Source organism: Parambassis ranga, chromosome 21, assembly GCF_900634625.1.
Source record: "Parambassis ranga chromosome 21, fParRan2.1, whole genome shotgun sequence".
In the NCBI taxonomy this organism is placed as follows: domain Eukaryota; kingdom Metazoa; phylum Chordata; class Actinopteri; family Ambassidae; genus Parambassis; species Parambassis ranga.
Window position 1 is genome coordinate 18,899,242 of NC_041041.1, and position 12,991 is coordinate 18,912,232.

General features: G+C 38.8%; 1 protein-coding gene across 1 annotated transcript in view; it reads right to left on the reverse strand.

Moving 5' to 3' along the window:
- Window positions 1-581: 581 nt before the first annotated feature.
- The window catches only part of pth2ra (parathyroid hormone 2 receptor a), a 43,999-nt gene continuing 31,589 nt past the window's right edge, over window positions 582-12,991 (reverse strand). The window contains exons 11-13 of the mRNA XM_028433675.1: window positions 9,236-9,374; window positions 2,923-2,964; window positions 582-968 (exon numbers count right to left, since the gene is read on the reverse strand). Coding sequence (XP_028289476.1) covers window positions 582-968; window positions 2,923-2,964; window positions 9,236-9,374 — 568 coding nt within the window. The remainder of the gene's footprint in view (window positions 969-2,922; window positions 2,965-9,235; window positions 9,375-12,991) is intronic.

Genomic DNA, 12,991 nt, shown 5'->3' on the forward strand with positions numbered 1-12,991 from the left:
ACTGTTTTCTTACAACCCACATATTTTTAAGCTTATTTCTGCTGTATCAATAACCTCAGCAATAATGGAGGTGCTTTTCTTATTTACAGTTAAAGAGGAAATGTACAGTTTATGGAAATGCTTGAGTAAATGTTCAAAAAAAAAGAAAAAGAAAGACAGAAAAACCATGCACTGCTGTTGTCTTTTAAATCAAGGCTACCTGGTGGCCTCCAGGGGCTGAAGAGGACACTGTGATCTTGCCCTCCCTGAGAATGAAGTCCTTTATGTGACATATCTGACAGCTTCTGAAGGCCATAATCTGTCATATACAGCAAGAGGGTCTGTGATGACTCTACCTGGCACAACATAAAAGGGTCTTGCCAATGGCAGTATCAAGACCTTGGCGGGAATGAAACTGACATTCAACTTTACATCTTCTTCACAGTTTACAGGAATTGTCCTCAGTTTGTTCTGATGGGGATCATCACATTTTTTCCATTTTCTGTTCAGCCCGTTAAATCTGGCTTTGCCTCTTTTTTTAATTTAAATCCCACTGGACTGTAAAAAGTTTGTTTCTGCCCCCTTGACACTATAGATGACTGCTACAGTGTTTCCTCCTCATCCTCAGCTGTTGCACTTGTATTTAGAACCGGTAGATTTTCCTTCAATGAGATATCGTCCACCCGCTTTGGGCCACTGTCCTCAGGCTCTTCTGGTATTGATGGATCTGAGTTACTGATGACATACCCAGGGAGGGTGGCGTGCATGCTGATGATGGGGGGACATGTACTCCGATACACGCGACTGGAAACCAGAGTCGTGGATCGTGTGGAAAGCCCACCACCAGCCAGGTGGGACTGGCTGCTGGTGCTAGTGTTGTTGAGGCCAACTACCACAGAACCATAACGGTAGCGACCACAGACCACCGGACCCTCCCACTCAAACGCCAGGTTCCAGCGTGTCCAGGTTTTCTTTATCTCTGTCTGGACCTGCAGAAAGTTGAAGGACACAGGCTGTAATCATCAAATGTGTAAGAAACACATGGAGGAGTGTACACGAAGTAAGCACGGGCAGGCGGCTGCGTAATGAAACAAGTTATTATCTGAAATGTTACTGACCGGTCACTCTTAATTCTGCACTTATGCATTGATTGTGTGGAAGTCCAACAGCAGCTGCTATTAGGTAACGAGCAGTAACAGCTTTGACACTAACTACAAAGCTAAAAGTGACACAAGGGAGGTCACTGTTATGTTATGGGGGGAGTTTGGACCCAAATGCAGACACTGAGGCTGAGGTGAACTAAAAGGGAGCTTTTAATAAAGCCAAAAGAGGTCAAAAACATAAAATCCCAGAACACAAAGTACAAATCAAAGGAGTAAAAAACAACGAACTAACTCACCAAGAGCAAACCAGTATGAAACAAACCAAACCTAACAGAGATCCAAAAGGGAGGATGAGAACACACACACGAACACGCCATGGATAAACGGACAGACTAACAAGAACAAAGGGGAGCACAGGACTTAAATACAGAATGGTAACAAGACACAGGTGAGACACATTAGGGCGGGGCAAGCAATCCTTAAGGCGGGAAACACAAGGAAGTAAAACACACAGGAACACAAGGGGAAACATGGACCTTCAAAATAAAACAGGAAACACAAGACACAACTGCAGACACACAGATCACAGATTCAGGGCAGGAATGAAAACCAAACAGAAAACATACCAAGAACCACAGAATCCTAACAGATTCATTTAGAGTGAACAACCAGCAAAAAAGATTGCCCACTTTCCTGTTTTGTTTAAATTACAATCCGTCCAATTTACCAGCTGTTAGCATCTAGTAATGGTTCGCCATTAAGGAAACGGGTCGATCCATAATCCATTGATCATCTATAATCAGCACTCCTGCAGTCTCCCATACCAGAGGTGCGGTAGTAGCAGTAAAAAGGCCAAAGCTTTCAAAGCTTTCCTTAATGCTAAAAGCTCTGTTTCTCTGTGTTTCTATTTTTTATTTGTGCACAGTGCATATGGAACCTCACCTGATTTTATCATGATGCCCGTCAACCCTTTCCCTGGGCCAGCCACAAAAAAAATCACTTTTGAAGTGCCTGTCATGGTCTGGCTGGAGTCACAGCATTGTGGGTCTGTTATGTTTAACACTAAAGATATTTTGCCCATCCAGGTGTTTACGCTACAGCATGTTGCCCATATTTAGATGAACTGGAAATTAGAACTTGGCTGATGATCAAACACTCTTTAAACACTCATTACAGAAGGTTTGTAAATTGTATATGTATTTTTTTCTCCATTTTATTGGTTACTGTGGAGACTCCAACCCTTAATTTACAAAAAAACACCTCTATCTATCCATAATTTTTCCAGTTAGTATGAGCTGCAATATTCTTTTTTGAAACCGCTCTAACGCGTTCTGTTTGTCATGATTCAAAACGGGAAAATAAAAAAAGACATACATTTTCCATAGCTTGCTTGTTGTATACAGCTGCCTACGGGTTTCTTTTGGCAGGCTGCTGGAAAATAGAGTCAGCTACACACACACACATATCGTGTGGGCTGAATGGGAAATATGGTGCATTGCTGCTTTTAAAGCTTCACAGAGCTGCAAAATAGGGTATTAATTCTAAGTGTTGGCTGAGACCCTTTTTAGATTACATGGTTTTGTGCTAATTGAAAAAAATGTGGAGTGAAAAGGTCTTGGAGGATAAAAGAAAAGTGAGAAAAGAAGAAAGAAGTTCTAGTTAAGATAACAGGCTTAAAAGTAAAAGTTCTGACTGGGAATTGAGAGGGCAGAGTATAGAGAGATAACAGAGGAAGTAGCATTGCAGCAATTAATGTACTTTCATTTGAAAGAAATGTTGAGTTAAATGATCCTGTCTGCTCATTTCTCTTTGCTTCAGTGTCTCGATGAATGTCACTCACCTCTCCGTTGCAGTAGCAGTAGATAATGGACACAAAGAAGCCCTGAAAAGAAGAGATTGTGTAAACTCAGACCTCAGAATATAATCATTTCTAATGTACAATACAAACAATAGCTCTATAAATATAGATTATAAGGGTACTTCTGGCATCCAGCTGTTATCACCTGCTTTCTAATGGTGCTTGTCTAATAAAAAAAAATCTCTATTCTGACCTGATTCACCCTGTGTTCCAGCTTCACACCACCACAGAAAGTGAGACACTGAGTGTTATCGTGAAAGAGATGGATTATGGGAAGATATGTGTGTGTGTGTGTGAGAGAGAGACAGTTTGATGTTCAATCTCCAAAAAAGCTTAGATCAGCACATTGTATCCTAGAAAGATAGGTGGAAGTTTAATCTATCAATCATTTAAGCCAAAGAATACTTTCTGTATTTCAGTTCTCCCAGATTCTAACTTTTTTTTTTTTTTAAGAATCTGATATCATTAGTTGCACACACAGCAGTGAAAGCACATGTTGCCATGGCTGGCTAATGAGCACAGCTGCCTAAAGGCTGCTGCACGTCCCTGAGGCTGTGTTCACACTGCAAGCCACATTTCATCAGACTTTAATGTGAACGTCGTTTTGAAACAGCACACATGAGTATATGCAACCTCCGGGGGGAAAAAAGTGGAAGGAGTCAAAAAATGCAGTTTCTTCATGCGGAGCTGTCTCAGAGCATGTGAGCAACTATACAGCTTTCCAGGAAAAATAAACATCTTCACAGCCATAGTTCTTCCCTGTTGCCAACTGTACCGTACACACTTGGTAAAATTCAAATTTTGCTTAATTAATGGCATGGCCACTTTGCCTGACAGGTGGGTGCTAACTCACTTCCTGCTTCTGCAAGGGCCCGCCCACCTCAGCTACTTTACCTGTACAAAAAGTCTCTTCAGAACATTGAGGTTAAATACATTTTATTGTATATAATATCTGATAAATGACCAGTATATCTGATTAAGTGACCCAAGTCTGATTCAAAAATTAAGATTTATGATCAGATTTTTGTGTCCATACAGACCTAAAGACATCTGAATTGAGTTTGGCAGTCTAACTGTAGCCTGATTTATCAAGCTTATTATGCCAAATGGTGTGGAAAAAATAGTTTATTGGTCAAATCCTGAACCTCTTTAGTATTCTCTATATTTCAACAGGGAGTCTTGTGGTCTTCAAAGATTAGCCCAGTGACACAAAGTAAACTGCCAGTTTCTGTCTGATAAAATCTCACTGTCACACATCAGCACCTCCAAAATTGCCTGTAAGTGGCGACACAAGCTTTATTCATATAAATGGTAGAATACAGTAGATCAGCAGACATGATAGCATATCTGGTAAAGTGGCACAACACAAAAACAGGGTACAAACTATGACAAGCAATAAAAAAATAAGAGGCAACCAGTTGACACCAAATTAAACGCTTTAATATGTTTCTGAAAGCCATGTTAGAAATGACTAACATACTGGAATACTGAGGGGAAGAGATGTGACGTTCACTGACACACTGAGGAGGAGAGTGTTCTGTGAGGAATGTAAGAACATCCTTGTACACCTACCACCCTTGTTTTTAGCCTGTTTATTTCCTCTTATGTTTTGTAAAATCTTTTGTCTCGCTAAAAATGTCTTCACCCACACTTTTCCCGCCTGTGCGATCACTAAGTGGTTTCACCTGTGTCTGATTATGCGTCTCCTCCTTGTTTACAGTCTTTGTGGCCGTGCCAGCTCCTGGTTAAAGACTTTGTTGTGTGTTTTTGACTGCGCCTCAGCCTGGCACCTTGACAGCCCTGCCTTTTTGTTTACTAAATGCTTTCAGTATTTGACCTTACCTGCCTGTGACTCGAAGTTGAGTTGTTTATTTTTATCTGCTGGTAACAGTGCTACACACTCTGATATCTCCTTTGACAGACTTTAAGATAGTGTTGGTTTCATTTTGAAAGTGTAGGACATATGACAGTTCTGGACCACACAAAAACTTTGTGCAATAGGGTTGTCAGGAAATAAAGGTGGTGAAAGTAAACTAACGATCCATTGTTGTCATGAGACAGCTGTGAGTTGTGGTTAAATTTACTGGGGAGAAAACATGTGGTTGAAAGTTGTCTGAGCTCAAATCCCCTTATTTGGAGGTGTAGGTGTTGAAAGGTTTTTCCCACCTGTGTGTACTTGGTTGTCCTCAGAGTGTCTCCCTTGTGTTTGAGATATGAATTGACTGCTCTGTCCTAACCTGAGTTATTTGGCTCTCCTGCAGTTTGGTTTCTCTAATGTTCTTCATTCCTCTGAGAGTTTCACCATCACTGACTCACCATCACCATCACCATCACTCATCCATATAATTATGGATTTGGAGGTGAAAACTACACAGTGTCATTATCTGTCACACCTTGATTGATCTTGTCAATTAGCAACATAGCTCATTGTTGTACTGTGTACTTGCACTCAATACTGTCTCTTTCTCTGTCTTTAGAGATGGACTGGCTGTCTAATACAACAGGAAGAGCACTTACATTATCTGTAACCTTGACGATTTTCTTAAAATATTTATTATAAGAAGTCCAATTAATAAAACCACGTGCATAACTGCATCCAGCTCTCCTTGAAGTTGCGTGTATGGATCGTTTTGGTCAAAACTGTTAGTGGTTGCTAGAAATTGGTAGGGGCTTGTTCACCTTAGCTGTACCTTATTCTTTACTCTTGACTTCAACTCTAGCTTGGAACCTATGACTACTGCAAAATTGTGAGGAAGTGTATGAGGAACAAGTTCTTCAGTGTCCCTGCCCTGCATTTACTCTAATCTTAATTGTATTGTAAGAGCTGAAATCAACGGGAACCTTTAGTGAAAAGTTAGATATACAGAAAGGTTCAAGTGTGTGTTCTTTAAGTGGTTGACTAACATACTGGAGTAATAGTCAACACCATGTTGTAGTAAATCTGTCCCTGAATTTCATGTCATGCAGGGGGTGCTCAATGCTTTTATTGTGAAGGTCAAAAAAGGAGGAAGAGAGAGTACATCACTCTTTTTATTACAGAGTTCATTTAAAGTTCTAAGCCCCACTCCACTTTATTAATGAAAGTCTAAGAAAGATCTGTCTCTGCTTAGAGGGTGTTAAACAGATATATCAGTGTCACAAAATACACAGCACACTGTCAGTGTTGGCTTTGTAAGGGTTTAGTACAAACCGTGCTTCTTTGATTTCAGCTCTGGCAGGAAACCACAGAAACATATTTGGCCGTCCAGATTCATGGTTTAAGGCCATTCTCAGCAGGCGTACTCTGTCACATGTTCCTGCTGCAGTTGAGCCTGTTGTGTATTGTGGTGCGATGTGATTTTAATAGCTCGAGGAAAAAATAATAAATACAATGCCTCTTGGCCATCTTAAGAGCAGCAGCCATCAGATATTAGTGGGAATTTTGCAGACTCCATCTGTGGAATAAATTTGGGTATTTGCTGTGGATAATTATGAGTGGGTCATCCTTACACAACAAACTGACAGACTGTTCTACAATGCCATCATATTATTTAGTCTGTAAGAGTTTGTGCCTACAAAGTAAACCTAATATCGATATGATTCATGCTGCTTCCTGTTTGTGTCACTTTTTGTTTTCACCAAGGTTTCATGTAGATGATACATCCCATCTTGAATATGACTCATTTTCACTAAACATGACTCTACAAAGATCTTGGCTTATCTTTGTGCGTGACCTACTGCTGAGACAGAGCCGACCTCATTTTGCTTACCTTAATGCATACGGACAGCATTTGAAGATGGCCGAACATCTTTCATCTTCATCCAGTTCATTTAATTCAAAGATTTTGAAATTGAACTTTAATCAGCGTCTGCTGATGTTCCTGTGCCTCATGTCATTAGAGTTGGATTGTTCTGTATGTTATAAGGAATCAAATAAACTGACAGGCAGTGGATACATTCATCATGAATAATGATGGCAGTCATTAAACTCATTTTCCTCGTTTATGTGTCTCAATATCTGTGGCTGCATCCGAGATTATCTCCACTTGTTAGTGCTTTAACAGCCATTTTCATATGTACTGTACATCAGCAATTTAGTGTGTTTGTCCAAATATCCTTCTATGGTGTTAAGATTATATCAGTGCTCATGCTCAACACACCACGTTAAGGATTTCACCTGTATTCTGTTGTTGTTGCTGTTGTTGTTGTTGTTGTTGCTGTTGTTGTTGTTGTGGCTGTTTTTGTTGTTGTTGTTGTTGTTGTTGTTGTTGTTGTTGTCAGCACTGATGATTGCCTTACATATTTGTTTTTTCTTCCAAAGTCATGTTGGATCATGTGAGTTTTATGTCTGTGGAATTGTTATGGTGAAATTGTCATTGCAAACTGCAGGTGTGCAGCCTCCTATTCTGGCTGAGTTGTCTGATTTGTGTATTAAAATTAAAAATAAAATTAGTTAAAATGAATTTTTACCTCCTCTTTGGTTTCTTTGCTGGCTCAGATATAACAAGCAACATGGGTCCATTTTTCAGTTAGCTGCAGGCTAACTCCACAGCTATAGTTCAGCTATAGCCTGACATGCATTAATATAAGGAGAAAATACAGAGCATCACTTTTAGGTCCAAACTCAGAGGTTTTAACTGGAAGTTTAGCTTCTTCAGCCACTTGTTGCAAGACTTACTGCTTTTTTTTAGCCTCATGTTAGCAATTAGCATCTCCTTCTCACCTCTGCCTCAACCCAGAGCCTGCCAGGCTCATTAACAACTTTGGATTTTGTTCAGATTTTTGGGATCGACCTGCCTGGCACACTCTGCCTGCAGCTTTAGTTGCTCGTTTGTAAATCTTGTTATTCCATCTAACTATTTTTTTCAGTCCTGGCTTTTGGGTCCAGTAACACAATGAAATGCATACAGGGAAAGTTTTATATTGAAGAAAATGTCAAAAATAATCCTTTGAGCATAGCTGTATGACCTGAGCTTCTAGCTTCTGTTGCTACCACATCATAATTAAAAATATCAAAATAATATTACAGACTAGAAGGCTAAAAAAAGTCTGCAGTCTAATAATCAGTTATAAAAATAACTTTTGATAATTAATTTATTTAATAATAAATTATTATCTGCACTATAATTAGATCCATTTTAATTTGGACCCTCATTTCCTCATTTATTCATTGTGTCAGGGTTTAAGCTTTAACTCACAGTTACTCTGCACAGTATGTAATCAGCACAATTGTTTACTAAGCATGTGAAGCTCACAATAAACCCTGATTATGTACGATTTAAGTTATTACACGGGAAAGGTTAATTCCACTCTTACACATAGTAAGAAAAGCTCTTTTCAATTTAGACAGAGAGAAATTATAACACTGAATCAACCTCATTATCAAGAAGTGCAGTCTTGATACTGGCAGTCAGGCAGAGTCATTTAGAGAAGATAATTGTTGTTCGTTCCACTCACTGAAATTAACACGTAAAATGTTAATCTTAGGATAATAGAAGTAGGAGAGTATAGGGCAAAAAAGATCACTTGTTTGTTATCAATGGATTAAATGGATTAAAAAAAAACACACTGACAAGCTGAGAGAGGTTCCAGCACCCCTTGTGACCCTGCAGTACAGCAAAAAGCAGGTCAAGAAAATAAATGGATGAATGATGAAATGAATACCATTTATTGCCCTGCCATGATAGACTTCTATCTTCTTCATGATAGAATCTTAGTGGTGTCCTGCTTGTTGAATGTGTCCCATCTATTGTGACACAGCTGCAACAAGAGGCAGGCTACACCCTGGAGAGGTCACCAGAGGAATATATATATATATTAAAATTAAACTAATTTCCTAGAACACCACAACAAGAATAACAGACATAATTGTCTGTTTTTGTAGGGCATTGAATGCCAGGAGAAGAATGCCCTGCCATTTCAAATTAACAATAAAGATGATGTGCTTTCAAGGTTTTGATTACATTTCTATGGGAACTGTTTCTAATTCTTTATTCTCAGTCATTCAAAACATGAATTAAAAATGTTTCATGTGGACTTAAGTACATAACATTTGTGTGGTTGTGTTTGCTTAATATTACAGAATTGAACCAATAGAATGTTGTGTGGTTTATACAATGGAACAGAACCTGCTCCGAGTCGGGAAGGATTACACCATTCTGGATGGTGCCCGTTCTTGGCACCAAGAATTGGTTACTTGGCATGCACAGTTGAGAAAATACCCTCAGTGAAGGAGAGATTGTTGGTGCAACAGTGTATTTTGTGCCGTGTCCCAACATGAATCATGTTCACATCGAAAAAAGAAGGCAGACGGTACCTGAAATGAGTTGAAGAACAGCTCACAATACATGCGAATCTCCCAGCTTGGACCATGAACTGTGTGAGGCATCCCAACAAAAATAATGTAGTGAATGCCAAATACCAGGACCAGCACAAGGGTGGACTTTGCCAGTTTCCTGTGGAGACACATAAACCCATGTTAAATGTGGTTTCAAATAATTTTACATTATATGTCCTGTATGATGTAATGTAATCTCTTATGTAAAGTACAAATTGTACCACACACAAAAAACCTATACAGTCCTCCTAGAATAAAAATGCACAGAGCCCCTCCTAAAACATGAAGACCATGTGGATTGTACCTCTTTTGTTTTGCAACATTGAAAAAAATGTCAGATATGGCTAAAGTTTGGTGTTCGTGCAATGTTCAAACCTTTAAAGGTAAGAAAGAAATACTAATAACAAATTTGAAAAAAGCCTTCTTTGTGAAGGTGTTACCATGATCCTCACAGGAGCAGTGTGGAAAGGTAAAGCCAGTCTGATACATAAGACGGATTTAAAGCTCATTGTAAAGAAAACAAGGAGAGAGAGAAGTCCTCCAGCTGGGAGAAGGAACTAATCTGTATTCTCCCTGACAATTCCTCCTAACTGTATTCTCTCTGACAAAATGGTGCAATAGTCCGAATTACCTCATGCTTGTGACTTTAATGCTTATCAGTTAATTATAAACAAAATATCGCTACAGTGGATTCAGCATATATGCTGATGCTAAAGAAAAGCGAAGCTATTCTACAGGATATGTATCCATGGCGATACCAATCTTCAGCATAGACCTGAAAGAGACACCATTTCCTGACAAATGCGAGGTTAAAAGGTGATCTCTGTTCTCGTCACCCTTCTGCTAATCTGAAATAAGGTAAAAATGGTAATTTAATGCAATCAAACTTGCAGTCAACTTGAATGTTCAACAACAACTGGGTTTGTTATATTGATATGCAGCACAGCTAAATGACCTTTTAGCTGTTTAAAATTGAATGCAGCTCTGCTTCATGTTTAATCTTTCTTAGTTCCAACTTTAAAAAAAAGGCTATGTGGTTTGAATTTACTACTAATTAACAGTCAAAGGTGCTAAATTAAATAGTATGTTTATGTTTAGCCTATTTTTCCAGTGCCTTTAGCCACAATATTCATTTATGTACACAAAGGCATATCAGGTTTTTTTTCTGAAGAAAATCTTTTGAGTAGATTAGGAGATGACAGTGATAGTGTTGATGGAAATAGTAATTGTTGTTTACACACACACACGCACACACACACACACACACATATATATATATATATATATATATATATATATATATATATATGCTTTTCATATTTAAAGCCCAATGAGTCTGTGCTTGTGACATGAAATGAGCTACAAATGTGATGTTGTAATGTTGTGCCTGATCACAACATTACAAGGTAGAGTGGTTGTCCACCAACTGGAAGGTCGGTAGTTTGATCTCCTACAATGGCTGAAGGCTAATGTGTCCTTGGGCAAGACACTTAACTCTTAGTTGCTCCCAGTGGTTGCACCACTGATGTGTGAATGTGTGTGCTTGAAAGGTAAATGTGAAGTAGTGCTTTGAGTACCTGAGTAGGTAGAAAAGCGCTATAAAATTACAGACCATTTACCATTTAGAACACATGTGTATGAAGACATGATCAAATAAAAAGAAACATTCTGTATTAAATCTATATGTAATTATGTTTCCTGTTTTATTTTGAAAGTATTATTTACCCTCAGTGTTGCTGTTTATTTAACTTCCTGTCCTTGTTTCTCGTCCTGCCCTCCTTATTGCTGGAGCATCATTAGTTCCACCTGTGGCTTGTTTGTCTGAGTAGTTGCCTTCATTTACAGTCCTGCCCTCACCTCTGTGAGCTGTCAGCTCATCTGTGTTCCACTTGTCGTCTGTTTGTTCTTCGATTTTGTTGCACTTTGTTTTCAGTTTAATTGATATCCTTTGTTGTTGTTTTTTTTTTTTTTTGCTGTGGTCACAAAGTCTGTAATCAGATTTAGCTTCAGTAGCTTTATGTGTGTAATATTCTCGTATTTACCAGGTTTGACCAGCAATGTGATAAAAGCCATCTTGGCTGTCACAGATTTTCCGCACTTGCTTGTGCCAACAGTTATTTTCACTCACATGCTTCCTGTCTCTTTCATATGTATGATACATGCTGTTTGGCTTCAAGCGTAGTGCACCCAATCACTATCATTTTTCCAGACAAATTGTCTGCTCATCTACACAAAACAACCTCGGCTGCGGCATTTAAAAACTGTACTCATCTTGGATAGTGCACTATAATTATAATGTTTTTATCTGACACAATGAAGCCGGCACCAGCAGGGGAACATAATAGTGATAATTGCAGATGTGGCAAATGTGGGTCTGTGTGTGTGTGGGGACACAGGCCAGGTTACATTAGGGGGACTTACTTTAAAGGTAGGGTAGGAGATTTCATTCTGATGCACTTTTTGTTAAATTAGTGTAGTGTAGTGTAACTTCTCTTTACAATCCGATAGCAACCACTTAGTTTAGCAGTTTCACATTAAAACGAATCATCTGTGGAAGCTATAAAATGCTAAAAACATTAGCCAATCCTCCGAGACGACCCTGCGTGGAGTATTGGCTGGTTGTCACTCTCATCCTGCTCTGTGCACACTAGAGAGGTACGTGCATGATGGCCGAAGTCACAGACTGCAGCTCGTCTTCAGGTAATGCGCGTCCATGTGATTGGGAGGCGTGGCTTTGGGGTGAGCTCATCTTATCTTATCTTATCTTAAGAAAGGGGCGTTTGTTTACTTTCAAAATCTTGTGGACTTTCGCTGAGTTTTCAAAATGTCCTACCCTGCCTTTAAGACAAGAGATGGTGTAAGAATTTGATGGATGTGGAAGGTGAATGTGTTCGCTCATTCGCAGGATGAAGTGTGTGGGTGTGTACATGTATCACTTCCAGTAGTGGGGACAAATATTGGGCTATATAATGAAAACATAGGGACTTACTTAAATGAGACTAAGAGCTAAGGTTAAGTAGAAATTGGATCTGTTTGTGTGTATGTATTGTGAACTTAATGTACTCTACTTGACTGAAACACTTCCAACACAGTGAAAAGTGTTTTATGGAATTACATATGCAGCATTATGACCCACTGATTAACTGATATTCCTGACATGTACTCTAGTCTAGTCTCCCTCTTTTATCTGTTTGACATTTGCTGACCTTGCATATATTTGCACATATGCAAACATCTGTTGATGTATTTGGCATTTCCTCTAATCTTAGTTTTGCAAGCTGTGTTGATTTGTGTACTGTATCTGTTTGCTCCTAAAACTCAAACAAAATTTCTCATTTCTCACTCTCATTCCAAAAGTGTCTCTTTGCTGCATGAAAGAGACACTGTTGTAACAGTGGAGAATGCAATATTAGGGCTTTAAATCCTACTGTCAACTGTGTATCTGACCAAATGACATGTGGAGTTCCACAGGGGTCCATTGTGGGTCCCTTTTGTCCTATTTATGTTTTTATTAAGCCAAATACTGTGATGTAATAAGATATTTTACCATATTTTATACTGACGACACATGACTTTAAATCCAATTGTGAATGTTATATTTAGATATTTAGATATTCATATTAACAGTGTTATACATAATATGCCTGACAGTTTAGATTGAGTGAATGGCAGATCAATATCCATAACTAAAATGCATAATAGGCTATTATAAAAAAAAATCAAATAAAAAACATG